This window comes from Arachis ipaensis, chromosome B2, assembly GCF_059453495.1.
Source record: "Arachis ipaensis isolate K30076 ecotype BB chromosome B2, ASM5945349v1, whole genome shotgun sequence".
Classification (NCBI taxonomy): domain Eukaryota; kingdom Viridiplantae; phylum Streptophyta; class Magnoliopsida; order Fabales; family Fabaceae; genus Arachis; species Arachis ipaensis.
In genome coordinates this window covers 39,659,773-39,686,614 of record NC_142437.1, presented here as the reverse complement: position 1 = coordinate 39,686,614, position 26,842 = coordinate 39,659,773, and the positions used below count along the sequence as shown (strand labels likewise).

At 38.6% G+C, this 26,842-nt stretch overlaps 1 protein-coding gene and 2 non-coding genes across 3 annotated transcripts; 1 reads left to right on the top strand and 2 right to left on the bottom strand.

Annotated features, from left to right (window-relative positions):
* Positions 1-3,330: 3,330 nt before the first annotated feature.
* On the bottom strand, positions 3,331-3,438 carry LOC148573681 (small nucleolar RNA R71). The gene has a single exon (XR_015906892.1). It is a non-coding gene; the product is annotated as a small nucleolar RNA R71 (small nucleolar RNA).
* Positions 3,439-12,232: 8,794 nt separating this feature from the next.
* Positions 12,233-12,336, bottom strand: LOC148573680 (small nucleolar RNA R71). The gene has a single exon (XR_015905864.1). It is a non-coding gene; the product is annotated as a small nucleolar RNA R71 (small nucleolar RNA).
* A 643-nt stretch (positions 12,337-12,979) lies between these two features.
* LOC148573679 (uncharacterized) lies at positions 12,980-14,485 on the top strand. Its single transcript, XM_088504628.1, has one exon. It carries the CDS (start codon positions 12,980-12,982, stop codon positions 14,483-14,485), a length of 1,506 nt encoding a protein of 501 aa, XP_088360754.1.
* Positions 14,486-26,842: the final 12,357 nt, after the last annotated feature.

Below are 26,842 nucleotides of genomic sequence, written 5' to 3'. Positions count from 1 at the left end.
TATGTATTTTCAATGGTGGAGTTTTTACACACCATAGATTAAGGTGTGGAGCTCTGCTGTTCTTCACGAATTAATGCAATTACTACTGTTTTCTATTCAATTCACGCCTACTTCTTGTTCTAAGATATTCATTCGTACCCAAGAACATGATGAATGTGATGATTATGTGACACTCATCACCATTCTCCCCTATGAACGCGTGCCTGACAACCACCTCCGTTCTACATGCAATCAAGCTTGAATGTTTATCTCTTAGCCTTCTGGTTCATGACGCATGGTTGCCTCGCCTGACAATCGAGTCTTCCATTCCATGAAATCAGAGTCTTCGTGGTATAGGTGAGAATCAATTGGCAGCATTCTTGAGATCCAAAAAGTCTAAACCTTATCTGTGGTATTCCGAGTAGGATCTGGGATGGGATGACTGTGACGAGCTTCAAACTCGCGAGTGTGGGGCATGTGACAGACGCAAAAGGATCAATGGATCCTATTCCGACATGATCGAGAACCAACAGCTGATTAGCCGATGTGGTGACAGCGCATTAGGACCATTTTCACTGAGAGGACGGGAGGTAGCCATTGACAACGGTGAAACTCAACATAAGCTTGCCATGGAAGAGAGTATGAATGATTGGAAGAAGGCAATGGGAAAGCAGAGGTTCAGGAGGAACAAAGCATCTTCATACGCTTATCTGAAATTCTCACCAATGAATTACATAAGTATCTCTATCTTTATTATATATTTTATTTATATTTTAATTATCAATTCTCCATAACCATTTGAATCCGCCTGACTGAGATTTACAAGATGACCATAGCTTGCTTCAAGCCGACAATCTCCGTGGGATCGACCCTTACTCGCGTAAGGTTTATTACTTGGACGACCCAGTGCACTTGCTGGTTAGTTGTGCGAAGTTGTGATAAAAAATTGAGATTACAATTGTGCGTACCAAGTTGTTGGCGCCATTGATGATCACAATTTCGTGCACCAAGTTTTTGGCGCTGTTGCCAGGGATTGTTCGAGTTTGGACAACTGACGGTTCATCTTGTTGCTTAGATTAGGTAATTTTATTTTATGTTTAAGCTTTTTACTTTTTATTTTCAAAATTTTTTTTTAAAAAATACAAAAAATTTTTCTATTTGTTCTTCAGAGTTTTTAAGAATGAATTCTAGAGTTTCATGATGATCTGTTGAAATATGGCTGGCTGTGAAGCCATGTCTAATCTTATTGGACCGAGGTTTCAACTTATCATCACAAGAGCTTATTGATTTCTATCAATTTTGCTGTTGTGAGCAATGATCTGCTAAAGCTTGGTTGGCCATTGGCCATGTCTAGTGTTTTGGACCGGAGCTTTCTTTGAAAGCTTGGCTGGCTAGTAAGGTATGTCTAATTCCTAGACCGGAGTCTTAGACTAGCATTGCAATGATTCCTGGAATTCTTATTAAAAATTTTGAATCCACTCAATTTTCGAAAAATCACAAAAAAAATTTTATAAAACCATAAAAAATAAAAAATATTCTATGTTTCTTGTTTAAGTCTAATGTCTAATTTTAAGTTTGGTGTCAATTGCATGTCTCTATTCTTCTAATTTTCGAAAATTACATGCATTATGTTCGTCATTGATCTTCAAGATGTTCTTGATGATTTCCTTGCTCTGATCTTTAAATTCTCTTGTTTTGTGTGTTTAGTTGTTTCTCACATGCATTTTTCAAATTGTTATAGTCCTTAGTATACAAACTTTTAAGTTTGGTGCCTTGCATGCATTATGTATTTGATCTTAGTTTTCCATGTTTAAATTGCATTTTGATTGTTCCTCATCATTTAAAAATCCAAAAAATTTTCAAAATTATGTCTTTTCAAGTCAATAATACAGAGAATTGAAGATTCAGAACATGCAGCAGAGGAATTACACAGAAAAAGCTGGGCGTTCAAAACACCCAGTGAAGAAGGAAAACTGGCGTTTAAACGCCAGCCAAGGTACTTGGTTGGGCGTTAAACGTCCAAAAGGGTAGCATTTTGGGCGTTAAACGCCAGAATGGATACCATTCTGGGCGTTTAACGCCAGGATGACATAAGAGGGAAGATTTTGTTTTTAATTCAAATTTTTTTCAAGTTTTCATAAGTTTTCAAAATCAAATCTTTTTCAAATCATATCTTTTCAATCGTATCTTTTCAAAATAAATTTCTTTCCATTTTTTTTACTATTTTCGAAAATACTTGCTAACAATTAATGATTTGATTCAAAAATTTCAAGTATGTTGCTTTCTTGTTAAGAAAGGTTTAATATCTGAATCATATCTTTTAAATTTCTTATTAGCCAAGTCATTAATTTTAAAATCAAATCTTTTTAAATTGTTTTTCAATTATATCCTTTCAATCATATCTTTTTAAAAATCATATCTTTTCAATCATATCTTCTTAATCACATCTTTTTCAAAATAATTTTCAATCATATCTTTTTTATTTCTAATTTCAAAAATCTTTTTCAAAAATCACTTAATTTCTTTCCCAACTTTAATTCTCGAAAATCATCAATCAAATTTTCAAAATTTCTTTTAATTATTTCAAAATCTTTTACTTTAATTTCGAAAATTCTTCCCCTCTTCTCACATCCTTCTATTTAAAGGACTAACACTCCTCCACTATCAACAATTCCAACTCTATCCCTCTTGATAAGTTCGAATTCTTCTCTTTCTACCTTCTCCTTCTATTCTTCTTTTCCTCTGACACTTCAAGGAATCTCTATACTGTGACATAGAGGATTATATACTTTCTTCTTCTCTTTTCATATGAGCAGAAGCAAGGACAAAGGCATTCTTGTTGAAGCTGATCCTGAACCTGAAAGGACCTTGAAGAGAAAGCTAAGAGAAGCTAAAGTACAACTCTCTATAGAGGACCTAACAGAACTTTTCAAACAAGAAAAAGACATGGCAGCCAAAAATAACAACAATGTCAACAATGCAAGGAAGGTGCTTGGTGACTTTACTGCACCTACTCCTGACTTCTATGGGAGAAGCATCTCAATCCCTGCCATTGGAGCAAACAACTTTGAGCTTAAGCCTCAATTAGTTTCTCTAATGCAACAGAATTGCAAGTTTCATGGACTTCCATTGGAAGATCCTCATCAGTTCTTAGCTGAATTCTTACAAATCTGTGACACTGTCAAGACCAATGGGGTTGATCCCAAGGTCTATAGACTTATGCTTTTTCCCTTTGCTGTAAGAGACATAGCTAGAACATGGTTGGATTCACAACCTAAAGAAAGCCTGAACTCTTGGAAAAAGCTAGTCAATGCCTTCTTGGCAAAGTTCTTTCCACCTCAAAAATTGAGTAAGCTTAGAGTGGAAGTCCAAACCTTTAGACAGAAGGAAGGTGAATCCCTCTATGAAGCTTGGGAAAGATACAAGCAATTAATCAGAAGGTGCCCTTCTGACATGCTTTCAGAATGGAGCATCATAGGTATCTTCTATGATGGTCTGTCTGAACTGTCCAAGATGTCATTGGATAGCTATGCTGGAGGTTCTCTTCATCTGAAGAAGACGCCTGCAGAAGCTCAGGAACTCATTGAGATGGTTGCAAATAACCAATTCATGTACACTTCTGAAAGGAACCCTGTGAATAATGGGACAAATCAGAATAAAGGAGTTCTTGAGATTGATACTTTGAATGCCATACTGGCTCAGAATAAAATATTGACTCAGCAAGTCAATATGATTTCTCAAAGTTTGTCTGGAATGCAAGCTGCACCAGGCAGTACTAAGGAAGCTTCATCTGAAGAAGAAGCTTATGATCCTGAGAACCCAGCAATGGAAGAGGTGAATTATATGGGAGAACCCTATGGAAACACCTATAATCCTTCATGGAGAAATCATCCAAATCTCTCATAGAAGGACCAACAGAGGCCTCAACAAGGCTTCAATAACAATAATGGTGGAAGAAACAGGTTTAGCAATAGCAAACCTTTTCCATCATCTTCTCAGCAACAGACAGAGAATTCTAAGCAGAGCCACTATGAATTAGCAACTGTAGTCTCTGATCTAATTAAAACCACTCAAAGTTTCATGACTGAAACAAGGTCCTCCATTAGAAATTTGGAGGCATAAGTGGGTCAGGTGAGTAAGAAAGTTACTGAACTCCCTCCTAGTACTCTTCCAAGCAATACAGAAGAGAATCCAAAAGGAGAGTGCAAGGCCATCACCATGACCCACACGGCCGAATCTGGAGAGGAGGAAGAGGCAGTGATCTCCACTAAGAAAGATCTCACTGGACATCCACTGGCCTCCAAGGAGTTCCCTCATGAGGAACCATGGGAATCTGAGGCTCACACTGAGACCATAAAAATTCCATTGAATTTACTTCTGCCATTCATGAGCCCTGATGAGTATTCTTCCTCTGAAGAGGATGAAGATGTTACTGAAGAGCAAGTTGCTAAGTACCTTAGAGCAATCATGAAACTAAATGCCAAGTTATTTGGTAATGAGACTTGGGAGGATGAACCCCCCTTGCTCACCAAAGAACTGGATGACTTGACTAGGCAGAGATTACCCCAAAAGAGACAAGATCCTGGAAAGTTTTCAATACCTTGCACCATAGGCACCATGACCTTTGAAAAGGCTCTGTGTGACCTAGAGTCAAGCATAAACCTCATGCCTCTCTCTGTAATGGAGAAACTAGGAATTTTTAAGGTGCAAGCTGCAAGAATCTCATTAGAGATGGCAGACAATTCAAGGAAACAAGCTTATGGACTTGTAGAGGATGTCTTGGTAAAAGGTTGAAGACCATTACATCCCTGCTGATTTCATAATCTTAGAGACTGGGAAGTGTATGGATGAATCCATCATCCTTGGCAGACCCTTCCTAGCCACAGCAAAAGCTGTGATTGATGTTGACAGAGGAGAATTGGTCCTTCAAGTGAATGAGGACTCCCTTGTGTTTAAGGCTCAAGGATCTCTCTCTGTAACCATGGAGAGGAAGCATGAAAAGCTTCTCTCAATACAAAGTCAAACAAAGCCCCCACATTCAAACTCTAAGTTTGGTGTTGGGAGGCCACAACCAAACTCTAAGTTTGGTGTTGAGAGGCCACAACCAAACTCTAAGTTTGGTGTTGAGAGGCCATCATCATGCTCTGAGTATCTGTGAGGCTCCATGAGAGCCCACTGTCAAGCTACTGACATTAAAGAAGCGCTTGTTGGGAGGCAACCCAATTTTACTTATCTATGTTAAATTTCTATTGTTATTTTATGTTTTCTGTAGGTTGATGATCATGTGAAGTCACAAAAACAATTGAAAAAGAGAAAACAAACTGAAAAACAAAATGAAAAATAGCACACCCTGGAGGAGAAAGCTACTGGCGTTTAAACGCCAGTAAGGGCAGCAGAATGGGCGTTAAACGTCCAGTCTGGCACCATTCTGGGCATTTAACGCCAGAAAAGGGCACAGAGCTGGCGTTTAACGCCAGAAAAGGGCAAGAAGCTGGCGTTAAACGCCAGAAATGGGCAGCAACCTAGCGTTTAACGCCAGGATTGGCAGAAAAGGGCATTTTGCACGCCACTTGGTGCAGGGATGAAAAATCCTTGACACCTCAGGATCTGTGGACCCCACAGGATCCCCACCTACCCCACCTCTCTCTCTCTCTTCTTCACCCATTCACCAATCACCTCAATACCTCTTCCCCAAAAACCCCTCACCTATCAAATCCTACCCTCTTCTCCATAAACCCTTCACCAATCCACATCCATCCATCATAAAACCCCACCTACCTCACCATTCAAATTCAAACCACTTTCCCTCCCAAACCCACCCTATATGGCCGAACCATAACCCTCCCTCCACTCCTATATAAACCCATCTTCACTCCCTCTTTTTCACACATCTTCAACACTACTTCTCCCCCCTTGGACGAATCACTCCCACTTCTCCATCTCCTCCATTTACTTCTTCTTCTACTCCCTTCTTTCTTCTTTTGCTCGAGGACGAGCAACCCTTCTAAGTTTGGTGTGGTAAAAGTGTTGCTTTTTGTTTTTCCATAACAATTTATGGCACCAAAGGCCGGAGAAACCTCTAGAAAGAGAAAACGGAAGGCAAAAGCTTCCACCTCCGAGTCATGGGAGATGGAAAGATTCATCTCAAGGGTGCATCAAGACCACTTCTATGAAGTCGTGGCCAAGAAGAAGGTGATCCCCGAGGTCCCTTTCAAACTCAAAAAGGGTGAATATCCGGAGATCCGATATGAGATTCGAAGAAGAGGTTGGGAAGTTCTCACCAACCCCATTTAACAAGTCGGAATCTTAATGGTTCAAGAGTTCTATGCCAATGCATGGATCACCAAGAACCATGATCAAAGTGTGAACCCAGACCCAAAGAATTGGCTTACAATGGTTCGGGGGAAATGCTTAGATTTTAATCCGGAGAATGTAAGGTTGGCATTCAACTTGCCCATGATGCAAGGAGATGCACACCCCTACACTAGAAGGGTCAACTTTGATCAAAGGTTGGACCAAATCCTCATAGACATTTGTGAAGAGGGCGCTCAATGGAAGAGAGATTCAAGAGGAAAGCCGGTTCAACTAAGAAGGCATGACCTCAAGCCCATGGCTAGGGGATGGTTGGAGTTCATCCAACGCTCAATCATTCCCACTAACAACCGGTCTGAAGTTACTATAGACCGGGCGATCATGATCCATAGCATCATGATTGAAGAGGAAGTAGAAGTTCATGAGGTTATATCCCAAGAACTCTACAAGGTGGCGGACAAGTCCTCCACTTTGGCAAGGTTAGCCTTCCCTCATCTCATTTGTCACCTTTGCAATTCGGCTGGAATTGACATAGAGGAAGACACCCTCATTGATGAGGACAAGCTGATAAACCCATATTTCATGAGTTATTTTATGCTTAGTTTGAGTGATTTATTCAATCCTTCACCCACTTATTCATATTAATTGCATGGTTTTACTTTCCCTTCCTTATTATGTAATGTATGTGAAAAACATGTTTCCTAAGCTTTAATATTAATTATTTTAATTACCTTTATTTCCATTCGATGCCGTGATTAGTGTGTTGAGTAGTTTCAGATTTTCTAAGGCAGAATGACTTAAAGGATGGAAAAAGAAACATACAAAAATGGAAGGAAAGCACAAAACAGAGCTTCTGAAGAAACTGGCATCCACGCGATCGCATGGATGAAGCGATCGTGTGCCAAGCGCGAATCAGCAGCGACGTGGCCGCATGACTGACGCGGTCACATGACTGACGCGACCGCGTGGCAAGGAAATGCTCCAAATGACGCGACCGCGTGACCCACGCGGACGCGTGACAGAGGCCACGCACCAGAAATTGCAGAAAACACTCATAGCGAATTCTGAAGCCCTTTTTGGCACAAATCCAAGTCCAGAAGGCATAGACCAGAGGTTTTGAAGTGGGGGAATGCATCCATTCAGAGAGAGCTTGCCAATTTTCACTTTCCATGATTTAGATTTAGTTTGAGAGAGGTTCTCTCCTCTCTCTCTTAGGATTAGGATTTAGGATTTAGGACTTCTCTTAGTTTGTAAGAGTAACTCTCGATCCAGGTTTAATATTTACTTTAATGCTTTTATTCGTACCTATAAATGTTGCCAACTTGACTTATGAACCCTTTCCATGTTAAGATTTGAATTAATGATTATTTGAGGTATTTCAGTTATTGATTGCTTTCTCCTTAATCTGTGTTACCATTGCTTTCCATCTAAGGACATTTTTATTCCAACAATTTTACTTTTCCCTTTTTGGTCTTGGTTAAGAAATCAGTAACTCAACATTATTAAACTCAGCATAATTGATAATCGTTATCTTACTAATTGAACTGAACTTCAATAATCCCAACTTTTTCTTAGGAAATAAATAGGATTCGAAGGTCAAACTAATTAGTCCCTTGACTTTCCTTTACTTTAGTAAAGGTTAACTAAGTGGAATTTAGATTCAACTTTCATTATTGTTGAGAGAGATAACTAAGTTGGACTTCTAATTTCTCTTACCTTGCCAAAAGTTGCTTTACAGTATTTATTTATTTTAATTGCTATTTACTTTACTTGTCATTCAAATCACCTGCTTCTCACCTTCTAAACCCCGATTACAACCTTTATAGCCAATAATAAGAACATACTTCCTTGCAGTTCCTTGAGAAGACGACCCGAAGTTTGAATACTCGGTTAACAATTTTAGAAGGGGTTTGTTACTTGTGACACCCAAAACGTTTGTATGAAAGGACTTTTGAAGGTTTAGAAACTATACTTGCAACGAGGATTTATCCGCAAATTTCTAGACCACGCAAAAGTTCTCTCATCACAAGCCCATCACTAAGAAAAGGATGGAGCAAACAAGAGATCCCACTCATGAAATTTCTGAGATGCCTCAAGAGATGCATTTTCTTCCACAAAACTATTGGGAGCAAATCAACACCTCCCTAGGAGAAGTGAGTTCCAATATGGGACAACTAAGGGTGGAGCACCAAGAGCATTCTATCCTCCTCCATGAAATTAGGGAAGACCAAAGAGTTATGAGAGAGGAGCAACAAAGGCAAGGAAGAGACATTGAGGAGCTCAAGCACTCCATAAGATCTTCAAGAGGAAGAACAAGCCGCCATCACTAAGGTGGATCCATTCTTTAATTTCCTTGTTCTTTACTTTCTGTTTTTCGAATTTTTATGCTTTATGTTTATCTATGTTTGTATCTTTATTACATGATCATTAGTGTCTTAGTGTCTATGCCTTAAAGTTATGAATGTCATATGAATCCATCACCTTTCTTAAATAAAGAGTGTTTTAATTGAAAAGGAAAAGAAGTGCATGAATTTCAAATTTTAAAACAGTTTAATTATTCTGATGTGGTGGCAATAATTCTTGTCTTCTGAATGAATGCTTGAACAGTGCATATTTTTGAATTTGTTGTTTATGAATGTTAAAACTGTTGGCTCTTGAAAGAATGATGGAAAAGGAGAAATGTTATTTGATGATTTGAAAATCATAAAATTGATTCTTGAAGCAAGAAAAAAGCAGTGAAAAGCTCACAAAAAAAAAGAGAGTAAGAAAAAGAAAAAGCAAGCAGAAAAAGCCAATAGCCCTTTAAACCAAAAGGCAAGGGTAAAATAAAAAGGATCCAAGGCTTTGAGCATCAGTGCATAGGAGGGTCCACAAGAATAAAATCCTGGCCTAAGTGGCTAAACCAAGCTGTCCCTAACCATGTGCTTGTGGCGTGAAGGTGTCAAGTGAAAACTTGAGACTGAGCGGTTAAAGTCGTGGTCCAAAGAAAAAAAAAAGAAAGAAAGAAAGAAAGAAAGAAAGAGTGTGCTTAAGAGCTCTGGACACCTCTAATTGGGGACTCTAGCAAAGCTGAGTCACAATCTGAAAAGGTTCACCCAATTATGTGTCTGTGGCATTTATGTATCCGGTGGTAATACTGGAAAACAAAATGCTTAGGGTCACGGCCAAGACTCATAAAGTAGCTGTGTTCAAGAATCAACATACTTAACTAGGAGAAGCAATAACACTATCTGAATTCTGAGTTCCTATAGATGCCAATCATTCTGAACTTCAAGGGATAAAGTGAGATGCCAAAACTGTTCAGAAGCATAAAGCTAAAAGCCCCGCTCATCTAATTAAGACTGATCTTCATAGATGTTTTTGGAATTCATTGTATATTCTCTTCTTTTTATCCTATTTGATTTTTAGTTTCTTGGGGATAAGCAACAATTTAAGTTTGGTGTTTGATGCGTGAGCATCTTGTCTATCTTTTCCTAGTGAATTTGCATCTAAATTGTTGAATTTAATTAAGAATTAATTATATTTTAGCCACTATGGATGCTATTTTGAGTTTTGTACAATACTGTTTATTTTAGGTAGCATTTAGCGGAATTTGATGGAGTTTCTGCAGAGAAAGAGAAGAAGCCAAGGAGATGACCAGCGAATACTGACGCGGACACATGGCTCACGCGACCATGCAGAATGGAGGAAATCGCAATGACGCGATCGCGTGCCTGACACGATCGCGTGGACTGGAATCTGCACAAATGACGCGAATGCGTAGACGACGCAGACGCGTCACATGAGCAATCTGCAGAATTGATAGAAAACGCTGGGGTCAATTTCTGGGCTGTTTTAACTCAATTTTCAGCCCCGAAAACACAGATTAGAATCTGCATAATGGACAATTCAAGTGGTCCCCATCCATCCATTGAAGATTTGATTATTTAAATTAATTCAAATTTTAATTCTAGGAAAAGATATAATTTTAATTTTTAGTTTTAGATATTAGATTTTAAATTTATTAGGATTAGTTATAAAAAGGGAGAAACTTTCCTTCCTTTGGAGAGGTCCAGAGGGAGATTCCACAACATTATTCCATACAAATTTATATTCCGTATTCCATGAGCAACTAATCCTCCACTGTTAAGGTTAGGAGCTCTGTCTATTGTATGGATTGATAATATTATTTTTCTATTTTAATTCATGTTTTGATTTATATTTCAATAATTGTTTTCGTTCTTTATCTTATGAATCTGGGTGGAACGGAAGTATGACCCATGTTCTATTTGAATTCTTGTAAAACTTGGAAAAACTCTTTACTTGAATAATAGCTTAAAAACATATTATCCTGAATTTCTAATTGTTTGTATTTAACGGGATAAGTGACATATAATCCCTTTATTTTTGGATAATTAGGATTCTTGTGGCATATAAACTAGAATTTGATCATCACCCTCTAATTGGAATTAATTGACCAAGGAATTGGCAGTTGATGAATTTTAGAGGAGACTAGGAAGGTCTAAGGAATTAGGGTCTAGTCACAAATAGTTTGCCATGAATTAAATCTTGTATGATTAAAATAGTTAATAAGAAAAGTCAATCAGGAAAATAGATAACTCTAAAACCTTAACTGTCTTCTCCATATATTATTCCCAACTTAATTACTTGCCCTTCTTCAATATTTTTGATATTGTTTAATGTCTTTTATACTGCATCTCAAACACTATTTTCTACTTGTCTAACTAATCCTATCAAACGCTATTGTTGCTTAATCCATCAATCCTCGTGGGATCGACCCTTACTCACGTAAGGTATTACTTGGTACGACCTGGTGCACTTGCCGCTTAGTAAGTGTGGTTGTAAAATACCGCACCAAATTTTTGGCGCCGTTGCCGGGGATTGACTATGATTAACAACTATTAGTTACTTGATTGCTTAGATTAGATAATTTTTATTATATAAATTTTTATTTTATTATTAAATTTTATTTTGCATTTTTTTTACATTATTTTTCTTTTCACTTTACGTTAATTTTTTTCTTTTGCTTTTCTCTTTTACGTTAATTTTTTTTTCCTTTACGTTATTTACTCTTTTTTTCTTCTCGTTTATACCCCCACTCCCCTGTTTCGTTTTTCATCCTTTTTTTATTATTTTATTTTTATTATAAAAAAATAAATAAATAAAAATAAATAAATAAATAATATTTTAGTATTAATATTTTTCTTTTCTTAATTTCTGAATTTAAGTTTGGTGTTACTCAGTTAATGTTATTTTAATTTTTCTGTTTAATTTTTTTTTAAATTTTCGAATTTTTTTGTTATTTATTTAGTATTTTTATTTTATTATTTTACACAGGTTACCTCACAAGGACTTCTCTGCACTCTGACGTAGAGAGTCCCGTTTTTTTCTTGTTTTCTGCTTGTGTATGCGCAGGAATAGAGACAAAGAACAGCTCTTAGACTTTGATCCTGAACCTGAAAGAACTTTCAGGCAACGTTTACAACAAGCAAGACTTTGCAAGGCTGCAGAATTCACTATGGCAAATAATGCTAATGCCAATGTGGTAAATCCGAATGGGGATGATCAACAGAGGAGAGTGCTTGGCTCTTATTCTGCCCCTACTGCGGATCTCTATGGAAAAAGCATTGTGGTGCCTCTTATAACTGCAAACAACTTTGAGTTGAAGCCACAATTGGTCACCCTGGTGCAACAAAACTGCCAGTATCATGGACTTCCTCATGAAGATCCAAATCAATTTATTTCTGATTTTCTACAGATATGTGATACTGTGAAGACAAATGGAGTAAACCTAGAGGTGTACAAACTCATGCTTTTCCCATTTGCTTTGAGGGATAAAACAAAGCTATGGCTAGATTCCCAACTAAAAGAGAGTTTGAATACTTGGGAAAAGGTTGTTACAGAGTTTCTCACTAAATTTTTTCCACCAAAGAAGCTGACTAAGCTTAGGTTGGAGGTTCAGACCTTCAAGCAGAAGGAGGGTGAAACTCTTTATGAAGCTTGGGAGAGATACAAGCTACTGACTAGGCAATGCCCTCTTGACATGTTCTCCAAGTGGACCCAACTGGATATTTTTTATGAAGGCTTAGGAGAGATGTCAAAGATGAGCTTAGATACCTCTGCAGGCGGTTCATTGCACAAGAAGAAGACACCAGAGGAGACTATTGAGCTGATTGAATTAGTTGCAAGCAACCAATATCTCTACTCATCTAACAGGAATCCTGTGAACTCTGAGACCTCTCAAAAGAGAGGTGTGTTGGAAGTAGAAGCTGTTAATGCTCTTCTTGCTCAGAATAAGCTGATGTCTCAGTAAATAAATCTACTTACTCAACAGATGGATGGCATGCAAGTCTCAGCTATCAACACCCAAAATCCACCACAGGAAGTCTCCTATGACATGGCAGGTAACTTTATGCAAAATGATAATTATGATTATGCTCAACCTTCTTCTGAACAGGTGAATTACATGGGGAGTGGTCCTAGAAATCCCAACAATGATCCATATTCTAAGACATACAACCAGGGATGGAGGAATTACCCAAATTTTGGATGGAGGGACCAACCTCAAAGACCTCAGAACGTCAACAATAGTTCTCAGGACGGTTTCCAGCAGAACAATGATTTGGAAGCAATATTGACAGGTTTTAGACAGGAAACCAGAGCATCCATCAAGAACCTGGAAATTCAAATGGGTCAATTAGCCACAAAGGTCAATGAAATTGATCAGAGGACCACTAATAGCCTTCCTGGTAACACAATTCCAAATCCAAGAGAGGAATGCAAGGCTATCACCATAATAAGTGAACAAGTGGCAAGTGCGGAAGCACAATTTATGCAGGAAACCAAGGCCTCCATTAGAAACTTAGAGGTGCTAGTGGGCCAACTAAGCAAGCAAATACTTGAGAGGTCTGCAAGTATAGTTCAAGGTGATACAGTGGTGAACCCAGGAGAAGATTGCAAGGGTATTCAATTAAGAAGTGGTAAAGTAGCTGGCTCTGAGACCAAGGCCAATGAAGAGCTAGTTGAAAAGGAAGCTCCAGAGGAGAAGAAGGAAGAAGTAGAACACGCCCCTCCAAAGCGTGCGGACAACCCATTCCCAGACTCTCTTGACACTTATCCTACTTTGCCAAAGGCTCCTGAATACAAGCCTAAAATGCCATATCCTCAGAGACTTCAAAAGGAGACCAAGGACAAACAGTTCTCAAAGTTCTTGGAAATCTTCAGAAAGTTACAAATCAATATTCCTTTTGCTGAGGTTTTGGAGCAAATGCCTATCTATGTCAAGTTCATGAAGGAGCTGTTGTCAAAGAAAAAGCGTTTAAAGGGAGATAAAACAGTAGTCTTGACTAAGGAATGTAGTGCTGTAATTCAGAATAACTTACCAAGAAAGATGCCAGATCCAGGGAGCTTTCAAATTCCATGCACTATTGGGAGCACAACCTTTGAGAAAGCTTTATGTGATTTGGGAGCAAGCATCAATTTAATGCCCTTGTCTGTGATGAAGAAGCTGCAGATCCAAGAGGCACAACCCACAAAGATAGCATTACAGATGGCGGACAAATCTATGAAGCCGGCATACGGATTAGTGGAGAATATCTTGGTCAAAGTGGGTAAGTTCTTCCTCCCAGCAGATTTTGTGATTCTTGATACAGGGGAGGATGAGAATGCCTCTATAATTCTAGGAAGACCATTCCTAGCCACTGGAAGAGCTCTGATTGATGTAGAAGTGGGTGAATTAGTGCTTAGAGTGCATAATGAGCAACTGGTCTTTCATGTCTTCAAAGATGTACATTCAACAGGTGAAGAAGAGAGGTGCATGCAGGCTGAGCTTATTGATCCAAACCTTCAAGAACTCCCTGATGATGCACAGCAGAATTCGCAACTCAAACCTCCTGTGGTGACAGCCGATAAAATTCCGCCTGATATCAAACCTAAGTTTGGTGTTGAAACTGCATCATCCACCAAAGAGGAGGTCCCCAAAAAGAAAAAAATACCCAGAGGATGGAGAAACAAAAAGATCCCCACTGAAGGTTTCTCCCCAGGAATGAAGGTGGTGTTGACCAGCAATCCAGCATGGGTTTATACAGTAATCAAAATCCTCTCTCTGGAGCATATTGAGCTAAGTTATGGAGACACAGGAAAGAAGTTCAAAGTAAGGGGTGAAGAGCTGAGCCCCTATGATCCTCCTCCTTAGAGGAGCTGACCGTCAAGCTAGTGACGATAAAGAAGCGCTTGTCGGGAGGCAACCCGATAAATTCGTATCCTTAGCTATTTTTCGTAGTAGTAGTTTTCTTAGTTATTTTATTTATTTATTTTTTTTTGAGTTCTTACTAATTTTCTGATCATGCAGCTATGTTCTTCCAGGAACCGAACACCTCAAGCTATAATTAAAAAAAAAAAAGCATCCGACGCGCCAGCGTCGCTGACGCGAACACGTCATCTAGGGGTGCAAGAAAAAAATAAAAAGTTACAGAGAGTTGCGCGAGAGTGGCGCCAGAATAGAGCCTTTCGCACAAACAATCCCACGCAATCGCGTACCTCACGCGTTTGCGTCGTTTGTGATTTTTGTCATTCACGCGGTCGCGTCACCGACGCGATCGCGTGACCTGCAAATTCGACGTAAAAGAGCGTTTGGGCAGAGAGTTGTGCCAGCTTGGGGCAAGAAGTGTGCTAAAAGCACAAATTTGGTCACGCGAACGCGTGCCTGACGCTATCGCGTCATTATGAAGAATGCGCGACGTACGCGATCGCGTGCTGCACGCGAACGCGTCGCTTGCACCGCCCAGTTTTCTTTCTCTCTCTCTCCCAATCATAATTCTCTCTTATTCTCTTATCCTTTTATTTTTTTCTTTCATTTTAATATTTGTCTCTTCTATTTTCAGTTCTTCTTTGCTTGAGGACAAGCAAACCTCTAAAGTTTGGTGTTGACGCTGCGCTATAGGTTTTCTAGTACAAAAGGGAGGCGAATCATCTTCGCGAAGGAGCACAACCTGAAGAATAAAGCGGATAATTAAGGTGGTTGAGTTCCTTTCATTTTTTATTCCTCCCCTCTTTTTCTATGTTATGTTCCGGTTTCCTATTATTTTGCTTTGTTTGTTGCATGATCCTTTATTAGTTAGAATCCTAGGACTAGTTTAGTTTTCTTTTAATTGCTTTAATGACTGAAAAGATGTTTCATGTACCACTCACTGAACTTGATTCTAAAAAGAAAAGAAAAAGAAGTGATGTGTTGCATGAGAAATTGAGTTAATTTTAAGAATAGTTTGATTTACTGAGATGTGGTGGTATTTTTTTTTTCTGAACGCATGCTTGAACAGTGCATAATTTTGATAATGAAGTTTATGAATGTTAAAATTGTTGGCTCTTAAAAGAATGATGACAAAGAGAAATGTTATTGATAATCTGAAAAATCATAAAATTGATTCTTGAAGCAAGAAAAAGCAGCGAAAAACACAAAGCTTGCGAAAAAAAAAGAGAAGCAAGCAGAAAAAAAAAAGAAAAAGAAAAAGCAAGCAGAAAAAAAACAATAACCCTTTAAACTAAAGGCAAAGGGTAAAAAAGGATCCAAGACTTTGAGCATTAATGGATAGGAGGGCCCTAAGGAATAAAATCCTGGCCTAAGCGGCTAAATCAAGCTGTCCCTAACCATGTGCTTGTGGCGTGAAGGTGTCAAGTGAAAAGCTTGAGACTGAACGGTTAAAGTCGTGATCCAAAGCAAAAAGAGTGTGCTTAAGAACTCTGGGCACCTCTAACTGGGGACTCCAGCAAAGCTGAGTCACAATCTGAAAAGGTTCACCCAGTTATGTGTTTGTGGCATTTTTGTATCCGGTGGTAATACTGGAAAACAAAATGTTTAGGATCACAGCCAAGACTCATAAAGTAGCTGTGTTCAATAATCAACATACTGAACTAGGAGAGTCAATAACACTATCTGAATTCTGAGTTCCTATGGATGCCAATCATTCTGAACTTCAAAGGATAAAGTGAGATGCCAAAACTGTTCAGGATTGCAGTTGTAAACCCCACTATAAGAGAAGACATGGGCTTAATCGAACTCTCATTCTCATGCAAATTCACATCCTAAGCTTATATTAGTTTTGGTTGCTTGAGGACAAGCAACAGTTTAAGTTTGGTGTTGTGATACGTGAGCATCTTGTCTATCTTTTCCTAGTGAATTTGCATCTAAATTGTTGAATTTAATTAAGAATTAATTATATTTTAGCCACTATGGATGCTATTTTGAGTTTTGTACAATACTATTTATTTTAGGTAGCATTTGGCGGAATTTGATGGAGTTTCTGCAGAGAAAGAGAAGAAGCCAAGGAGATGACCAGCGAATACCGACGCGGACGCATGGCTCACGCGACCGCGCGGAATGGAGGAAATCGCAATGACGCGATCGCGTGCCTGACACGATCACGTGGACTGGAATCTGCACAAATGACGCGAACGCGTGGACGACGCGGACGCGTCACATGAGCGATCTGCAGAATTGATAGAAAATGCTAGGTCAATTTCTGGGCTGTTTTAACTCAATTTTCAGCCCCGAAAAAACAGATTAGAATCTGCATAATGGACAATTCAAGTGGTCCCCATCCATCCATTGAAGATTTGATTATTTAAATTAATTCAAATTTAAATTCAAATTTTAATTCTAGGAAAAGATATTATTTTAATTTTTAGTTTTAGATATTAGATTTTAAATTTATTAGGATTAGTTATAAAAAGGGAGAAACTTTCCTTCCTTTGGAGAGGTCCAGAGGGAGATTCCACAACATTATTCCATACAAATTTATATTCCGTATTCCATGAGCAACTAATCCTCCACTGTTAAGGTTAGGAGCTCTGTCTATTGTATGGATTGATAATATTATTTTTCTATTTTAATTCATGTTTTGATTTATATTTCAATAATTGTTTTCGTTCTTTATCTTATGAATCTGGGTGGAACGGAAGTATGACCCATGTTCTATTTGAATTCTTGTAAAACTTGGAAAAGCTCTTTACTTGAATAATAGCTTGAAAACATATTATCCTGAATTTCTAATTGTTTGTATTTAACGGGATACGTGACATATAATCCCTTTATTTTTGGATAATTAGGATTCTTGTGGCATATAAACTAGAATTTGATCATCACCCTCTAATTGGAATTAATTGACAAGGAATTGGCAGTTGATGAATTTTAGAGGAGACTAGGAAGGTCTAAGGGATTAGGGTCTAGTCACAAATAGTTTGCCATGAATTAAATCTTGCATGATTAAAATAGTTAATAAGAAAAGTCAATCAGGAAAATAGATAACTCTAAAACCTTAACTGTCTTCTCCATATATTATTCCCAACTTAATTACTTGCCCTTCTTCAATATTTTTGATATTGTTTAATGTCTTTTATACTGCATCTCAAACACTATTTTCTGCTTGTCTAACTAATCCTATCAAACGCTATTGTTGCTTAATCCATCAATCCTCGTGGGATCGACCCTTACTCACGTAAGGTATTACTTGGTACGACCTGGTGCACTTGCCGGTTAGTAAGTGTGGTTGTAAAATACCGCACCAGTGTTGTGATGAGCGGATAATTTATACGCTTTTATTGTTTTTAGTATGTTTTTAGTATATTTTAGTTAGTTTTTATTATATTTTTATTAGTTTTTAAATAAAATTCACATTTCTGGACTTTACTATGAGTTTCTATATTTTTCTGTGATTTTAGGTATTTTTTGGCTGAAATTGAGGGACCTGAGCAAAAATCTGATTCAGAGGCTGAAAAAGGACTGCAGATGCTGTTGGATTCTGACCTCCCTTCACTCGAAGTGGATTTTATGGAGCTACAGAAGCCCAATTGATGCGCTCTCAATTGCGTTGGAAAGTAGACATCCTGGGCTTTCCAGCAATATATAATAGTTCATACTTTGTCCAAGATTTGATGGCTCAAATAGGCGTTCCAAGTCACTTTAAGAATTCTGGCGTCAAAACGCCAGAACTAGCAAAAAAGCTAGAGTTAAACGCCCAAACTGGCACAAAAGCTGGCGTTTAAATCCAAGAAAAGTCTCTACACACGGAAGCTTCAATGCTCAGCCCAAGAACACACCAAATGGGCCCGAAAGAAGATTTCTGCATTAATTACTTATTTCTGTAATCCTAGGCTACTAGTTTTCTATAAATAGGACCTTTTGCTATTGTATTTTCATACTTTTGATAGACCTTTTCACGTTTGAGGGCTGGCCTCACGGCCATGCCTAGACCCTTTTGTTCTTATGTATTTTCAATGGTGGAGTTTCTACACACCATAGATTAAGGTGTGGAGCTCTGCTGTTCTTCAAGAATTAATGCAATTACTACTGTTTTCTATTCAATTCACGCCTACTTCTTGTTCTAAGATATTCATTCGTACCCAAGAACATGATGAATGTGATGATTATGTGACACTCATCACTATTCTTCCCTATGAACGCGTGCCTGACAACCACCTCCGTTCTACATGCAATCAAGCTTGAATGTTTATCTTTTAGCCTTCTGGTTCATGACGCATGGTTGCCTCGCCTGACAACCGAGTCCTCCATTCCATGAAATTAGAGTCTTCGTGGTATAGGCGAGAATCAATTGGCAGCATTCTTGAGATCCGGAAAATCTAAACCTTGTCTGTGGTATTCCGAGTAGGAACTGGGATGGGATGACTGTGACGAGCTTCAAACTCGCGAGTGTGGGGCGTGTGACAGACGCAAAAGGATCAATGGATCCTATTCCGACATGATCGAGAACCAACAGCTGATTAGCCGATGTGGTGACAGTGCATCAGGACCATTTTCACTGAGAGGACGGGAGGTAGCCATTGACAACGGTGAATCCCAACATAAGCTTGCCATGGAAGGGAGTATGAATGATTGGAAGAAGGCAATGGGAAAGCAGAGGTTCAGGAGGAACAAAGCATCTTCATACGCTTATCTGAAATTCTCACCAATGAATTACATAAGTATCTCTATCTTTATTATATATTTTATTTATCTTTTAATTATCAATTCTCCATAACCATTTGAATCCGCCTGACTGAGATTTACAAGATGACCATAGCTTGCTTCAAGCCGACAATCTCCGTGGGATCGACCCTTACTCGCGTAAGGTTTATTACTTGGACGACCCAGTGCACTTGCTGGTTAGTTGTGTGGAGTTGTGATAAAAAAAGTTGAGATTACAATTGTGCGTACCAAGTTGTTGGCGCCATTGATGATCACAATTTCGTGCACCGCTAATGCAAACAAATTTAAACACATGGACAAATCTAATAAACATGGCACTTCAAAGAATTATGTAGCAAGTTATTAGGCACTAATACTCCTGAAGTTGAGAGTGGTTGTGCTGTTCATTCGATCCTAGCAGTTGCATAGCAATCAAGACTATATCGTTTTTGTCAGTAATTATTTCCTATGTGTACATTAGTTTTGTTCTTTTGAATTTGCTAAAGTTTGTGCTTAGGAGGATAATTGACATATCAAATTATCAATCCTTCAGGTTTTGTAGCAAGGTTGTGGAGAGCATTTGTCCTAACTATTGATTGAGATTTGTAGGCTTAGATGCAGATAGATTTTGCTCTAATCTTGCTTTTACATTTGTAATCAAAGTAGAATTCCTTGAATTAGTTTTTAAAATCTTTGTAACACTTTTCTTAGATGTTTCATAGGCAGTTTAGTTCATCCTCTATGGTTGTTAGTTAGTCAGTGTTGAAGCACAAGGATTCCATAGTATACACTCCAACTTGTATTCAATAAGCTCTGACAATTTCAACCAAAGCTTTATGAAGATATTTATTTAGAAGTATCACTCTGTAGTATAGAAAAAATATTTGGCCAAAGTCTCATTGGTGTAAATGTTGAAGTTTGATAAATTGAGCTTAGAAATTCAGAATCAAACTCTGCTTTCCTGTGGGGAAGATCTAAGATATATTCATGTTTAGGCTTTGCTTGGTTGGGGGTAAAATTGGGTGGAGAATTCTGTATATTTTATGCATTAAGTTTATTTATGAAAATTTTGACTTCATTTTTATCCCACAATTAAAAATACCCTTAAGGGCTTAGAAAAAGCTCAAGCAACAAAATAACTTGCTAGATAGAAAAAAGACTGATTTGTTTGCTTCATATAACTATTACTTTTTGACTGACTATATATTCCATCAATGGCTGCCTTTTGATTGATGAAATTGTAAGGATTAAAATCATACATGACCCATTTGCTCAGCTTTAGATTACTAAACTTTCTTTCTAACCATTTTAACCACAGACTTGAACCAATCTAGATCATGAATCATGAGCAAAATTTGCACAATCAAGCTTGTGCTCTGTCATTGGATTCATAAAGCAAAGTTTGCAAAACTTAGCATTTCTGTTGAAGTTCTGATTCTACTCATTCTAAAAACTGTTTTCCTTCAAAGGAACAACATCTCAAGCATTGGCATATTCTAGAGTGACACACAAGTTAAACGAAAATTCAACTCAAGTAAGAACACATTAAATAAGCACTGTCCTATCCAAAGAACACATTAAAACTAAACCACCATGATTGATTGTCTAGTTCTCTTGAATCCATGCCCTTGTAGAATAAAAAAAATAAAGTAATAAATAGCAAAATTTCAATTATCAACAGATTCCAAAGACCAACACAAGTTAAACAAAGCAAGTGATCAACATATCCATGTCTTTGTATTAAATAACATGTTTGAAAGAATGACAAATGAATAAAGTCACAGAAAAATTGCCAAGGATGGAACTGTGTACTAATGCGACAGATATATAGCATTAAATTTAGCTTTCAAATTATTCACATAGACATTCTATCAAGCAGTATTCACGCATTAATTTACACACATAAGATTATGCATACCAAACAATTAAGAAAGACCTCCTACCAATAACAACAACAAAAAAAAATTGGAATCATAAAACTGTGAATTATAATTTTTCACATTTCACATAGCTTATTCTAATGATGAAAAACCTTCTATTGAAATATCTGATTCAACTCAAAACAAAACAAAATTAAATAGACTGAATCTGCAGCAGAGAGTAAACTTGAAAAATTAAACAAAATTCTAAAAACATATATAATAACTCTCGGATTAAAAAATGCCTCAAAACATATAGAATAACTCACTGATTTATCCATGACCACAATATGAAGAAAAGCAGGTTCGTCAGTCTCCTCTTTGGGATCACATAAACTCCACATCCTGATCACCCTAACGGTTATTTTCCAATACTCCTTCCAAGGAGTGATGTTACAAAGGCATTGTTGTGAATCAGTTGACACCATACAAATCTCATTTACTGCATCCATCGCCAGAACTAGCACAAGAAATGAAAGGATATACCCAATGTTGAATAATAATTCAGACAAGAAAGAGCATACAAAAGGAAACTCTTTTTCTGAGACCAATAAAGCAATTTGAAAAATCAGAAAAAACTAATTCCAATAACATTCAAAATCAATGAAATGAAAATCCTAATACACCTACTCCAAAAGAATTTCGACTAAAGTACATGATAAACCCATATTTTATGATATATTTTGTGCCTAATTTAAGTGATTTATTCAATCTTTCACTCACTTATTCATATAAATTACATGGTTTTACTTTCCCTTCGTTATTATGTGATGTATGTGAAAAACATGTTTCCTATGCTTTAAAAGTAATTATTTTAATTACCCTTTATTTCCATTCGATGCCGTGATTCGTGTGTTGAGTAGTTTCAGATCTTCTAAGGCAGGAATAACTTAAAGGATGGAAAGAAAAAATACAAAATTGGAAGGAAAGCATAAAACGGAGTTTTTGAAGAAACTGGCAGTGACGCGATCGCATGGACGACGCGGCCGCATGCCAGCGCGAAATGGTAGTGACGCGACCGCGTCATTGACGCGATCGCGCGCCTTAAGCGAAATGCATATGACGCGGACGCATGATTGAAGCGACTGCGTGGCAAGGAAAACTCCAAATGACGCGACCGCGTGACAGAGGCCACGCACCTGAAATTACAGAAAACGCTCCCAGCGATTTTCTGAAGCCCTTTTTGGCCCAAATCCAAGTCTAGAAGGCACAGATCAGAGGTTATGAAGTGAGGGAATGCATCCATTCAGAAGGGAGTCTCCAATTTAGTTACTTTTCATGATTTAGATTTAGTTTTGAGGGAGGTTCTCTCCTCTCTCTTTAGGATTAGGATTTAGATTTAGGATTTTATTCGCTTTCAGGATTATCTCTTTTTATCAGGTTCAACATTCCTTTTTATTTAGCTTCTCAATTTAATTTATGAATTCTTCTATGTTACAGATTATTCTTTGAATTAATGTTATTTGAGGTATTTCAGTTTATTATTGCTTTCTTTTATTTATGTTACTGTTGCTTTCAATCTGAAGACATTTTTATTCCAGTAGATTTACTTTTTCCCTTTTGGTCTTGGTTAAGAAATCAGTAACTCAGGAGTTATCAAACTCAACATGATTGATAATTGTTATCTTTGCTAATTGAATTGAACTTCAATAATTCCAATCTTTCCTCAGGGATTAACTAGGATTGGAAGATCAAATTAATTAGTCACTTGACCTTTCTTTACTTTAAATAAAGGCTAACTAAGTGGAATTAAGATTCAATCTTCATCATCAATGATAAGGATAACTAGGATAGGATTTCTAATTTCTCATACCTTGCCAAAAGTTTATTTTATAGTCATTTATTTATTTTACAGTCTTTTACTTATTTTAATTACAATTTAAATTACTTGTTCCTCATCTTCAAAACCCCGATTTACAATCTCCATAACCAATAATAAGAACATACTTCCCTGCAGTTCCTTGAGAAGACGACCCGAGGTTTAAATACTTCGGTTATCAATTTTAAGGGGTTTGTTACTTGTAACAACCAAAACGTTTGTACGAAGGGATTTCTGTTGGTTTAGAAACTATATCTACAACGCTACTAATTTTATAAAATTCTTTACTGGCAAAAAATCCTAACGTCAAAATGGCGCCGTTGCCGGGGAACTGCAATTGTGTGCCTTATTATTGGTTATTGTAAATACTTTTCTTTTACTTGTTTATTTGTCTTTATTTTCCCCTTTTATTTTTATTAGCTACTATGAATTCTCACCCCTCTCGCTTTGAGTTTGGTTCTAATATTGTTGAAAGGAGTAAGTTATAACAGGAACATGCATCAAGGTCAGAGCAATCGAAGATGGATGGAGCCAAGAGGATCTGATCAACCCTTTAGGCAACAACACCCTCCAAGATATCATGGACAAAGACCATTCTACAATGCATACCAAGCCAATATACATGGTGGACAACCTTGTAGTTACCAACAAGCCCCACCCTATGCTTATAGACCATCCTCTCAACATAACTTCGCACCACCACACTCACAGGCTCCTTTTCACCATTCACTACCATATGATCCTCATCTACCCAAATTCCAATCCAATTACTCCCAAATACCACCACTTCCCCATATACCACGTCCAACTTTATCACCCCAAGAATCAGAGGTTCGCCTCAAGGAAACAGTAGATCAACTTCAAACAACCCTTCATCAACTGGAGCAGGCAGTAAGTTTATTATCTTCTAGACGTTCGAACATTCAAGGACCTCCCACAGCCCCATGTGGACAACCTAAAGAAGAACGTAGCATGAAGGAGATGCTAGAAACTCCAGTGGACAGAACAGGGCATGACTTCGTACTGGAACAAGTAGAGGAAGCTGTCATTGTAAACGAAGAAGAGTTGGTTGAAGACTTAGGAGACGCTGAACTTCCATGGGAATCCAGAGTTATGGTGAATTATGTCAAAAATGTTACAATTGATGCTAAGGAGGATAGTGCACAACTCCCAAAGCAAGTCTTTTATGAAGAACTAGACGGAATAATCCAAGAAGTAAATTTCCTTGATGATGATAATCTCAAGTCAAGTTCTCTCAGTAATGAACTTGCATCAGCAAGTGAATTCTCTGAGATCGAAGAATCTTCCCCAAGTGAATACGAAGATGATGCGGAGGTAGATTTCTCTCAACCTCCTGTTTATGACTTAAGTGACGAGGAAGACATAGAAGGCTTTGATCAGGACATGGATGCAATTGAAGAAGTCTGCAAGGAAGTGAAGAAATTCACCACAGAGCACCAGGGAGTAGAACTTACAGAACCTCTGGAAACACCTATCCCAAGGCCATTACCACCCAATACAAGCTTCAAGTGGGTACAATCCTTAACCCTTAGCTTTATTTTTCCACTTGAATATGGGTTGCTTGAAACAGATGGCCAGCTTAGAGCTCTCTGCGGCTTTAAGAGTAAGAGGGAAGTGGCTCGCACTCAAAGCTGGTGCACAAGGTTCAATAAGGTTCCACGCTTCAATTCAAAGTATACGGATTGGAATCATGATCAATCGAATGGATCTTGGAAAACGTTTTGGTCACCTTGGTGAGAATCTAATTTCTAAACCGCCCGGATGGAAAAATAAAGATCAAGACGAAGGCGGATTTAAAAGCAAAGTTTAGGATCCTGGAATCTATTCTGACATTCGTCACCCCGGGAGCCTGAGAATCTGTTTGAAGCTGCTCAGAAGCTTTACATGCCTAGTTTGGGACCCCAGAGGCTGTTGGCATTCCAAACATTGGTGGAGATTTCTGGACGAATTTAAGCGCAAGCCGCCATAACAGGAAGCTCATCCAATGTCCAACTTAAGGACTTTAACTAAAAATGCTAGGTGGGAAACAACCCACCATGGTATGGTCGTTTCTTTTTCAGTTTTATCTTGTGTTATTTATTTTTATTTTCCTTTTCAATTGAACCTGAATATTATTCATTCGCATTGCATACTGCATAACTGCATACCTGCATATAAAATAAAAAAAAAAAAAAGAGAAAGGGCGTGCGACGCGACCGCATCATTCATGCGATCGCGTCAGTTGCGAAAAACACTTCCCACGCATCTGCGTCATTCACGCGGCCGCGTAACCTGGAAATCGGCGTAAGGATCCAACGCCCAGAAAGTTGGGCTGAAATCGTGCGGCTGTTGTGCGTTTCGCACAAAATGACCCACGTGATTGCGTCCCTGACGCGATCGCGTCACTTGCACAACACCAATCCCACGCGACAGCGTGAGCGACGCGATCGCGTCGCATGGATTGCACAACACCCCAGAGGAGACAAAGAGTTGCGCTGAAACGACGCTGGAATTGTGCGTTTTGCACGATTTTCAGCGACGCGATTGCCTGCCTCACACGCTCGCGTCATTCATTATTTACCCATTCCATGCGATCGCATCACTCACGCGATCGCGTCGACCCCCATTCCACCCCAGCCACGCGACCGCGTGCCCCACGCGATCGCGTGGATTTAAATTTATTAACCCCCTGTGACGCGAACCCTACCCCATCGCCCCCCCAACCCCTTTCTTCTTCCTCCTCTCTGCCAAACCCCTCCCTCCCTCTCTGCCCTTCGCCGCCGCGCCCCCCTACGCCGCCGCTCCACCATCCACCACCCAGACACCGCCGCCGCGCCACCCCCTTCTCCCTTCCCTCTCTTTCTTCTCTTCTTCTTCTTTCCTCTTCTTCCCTCTACCACCACTTGCCCCCCTCCGCGACCGCCACACCCACCGCGCCGCCGTCACCGCCGCGCCTCCAACCGCCACCAACGCCCCCTTCCCTTCCTTCCCCCTACCCACATTACCCCCCAAACCCCCTGCCTCCGAACAGCCCTCACCGCCGCACAACCACCATCAACCACCGCGTCAGCTGCCACCACCACCATCCCCTAGCCACCTCTCTGCCCCACCTTCTTTCATACGCCTTCTAGGTTCTGCCAAACGCCACCTTTCTTTCAATTCCTAGTTAATTACATTTTTTTGTTTATGTTCATATTTAGGCTAGTTAGATATGCATGTTGTAGTGGATTCTAGGTGGTTAGGTAGCCTAGGATGTGGTTAGTGGATTTAGGCCTGTTTAATTGCGCTATTCGTGCTTCTTGTTTTATAATTTTCGCAATTCTGCTGTTGCTGTGATATTAGTTTTGTTCATATGCTGTTCGTACTGTTCATGCTGCTATTATGAATGTTATTTCTTGTTCATACCTAATTGCAGTTTGTTTTAATTCATATGAACTGTCCTGCTTACTGTTTATTTTCCAGGAACATCCAAATTTAGCCGGAATGCTGCCCAATTTTCTATAAACTGTTTTGTCTCCATTCATGTCTTGGTTTTGGCACTTTGAACTCTGCTTTACTCTACTTTTACCAAACTAATTCATGAATACCAGGGCAAGATTTCTTATTCTTTTTGATTTCCTGGTTCATAATCTGCATTTTTGATGTTTAGCTTCCACTTTTTGATTCCTCATCAACCTGATTCCCTTGTTTGGATATGAGTTAACTGTAGCTTCTAATTGAGAATGCTTGTTACTTAGATAAGAATCATCATGCCACTTACTCTAACCCACTTTTTACTAATTCACTAATTTTAACCTCCTAAACTCTTTTTTCCTTCCTAACCAACCTAACCTTTCAAAACATCTCTTCTATTTT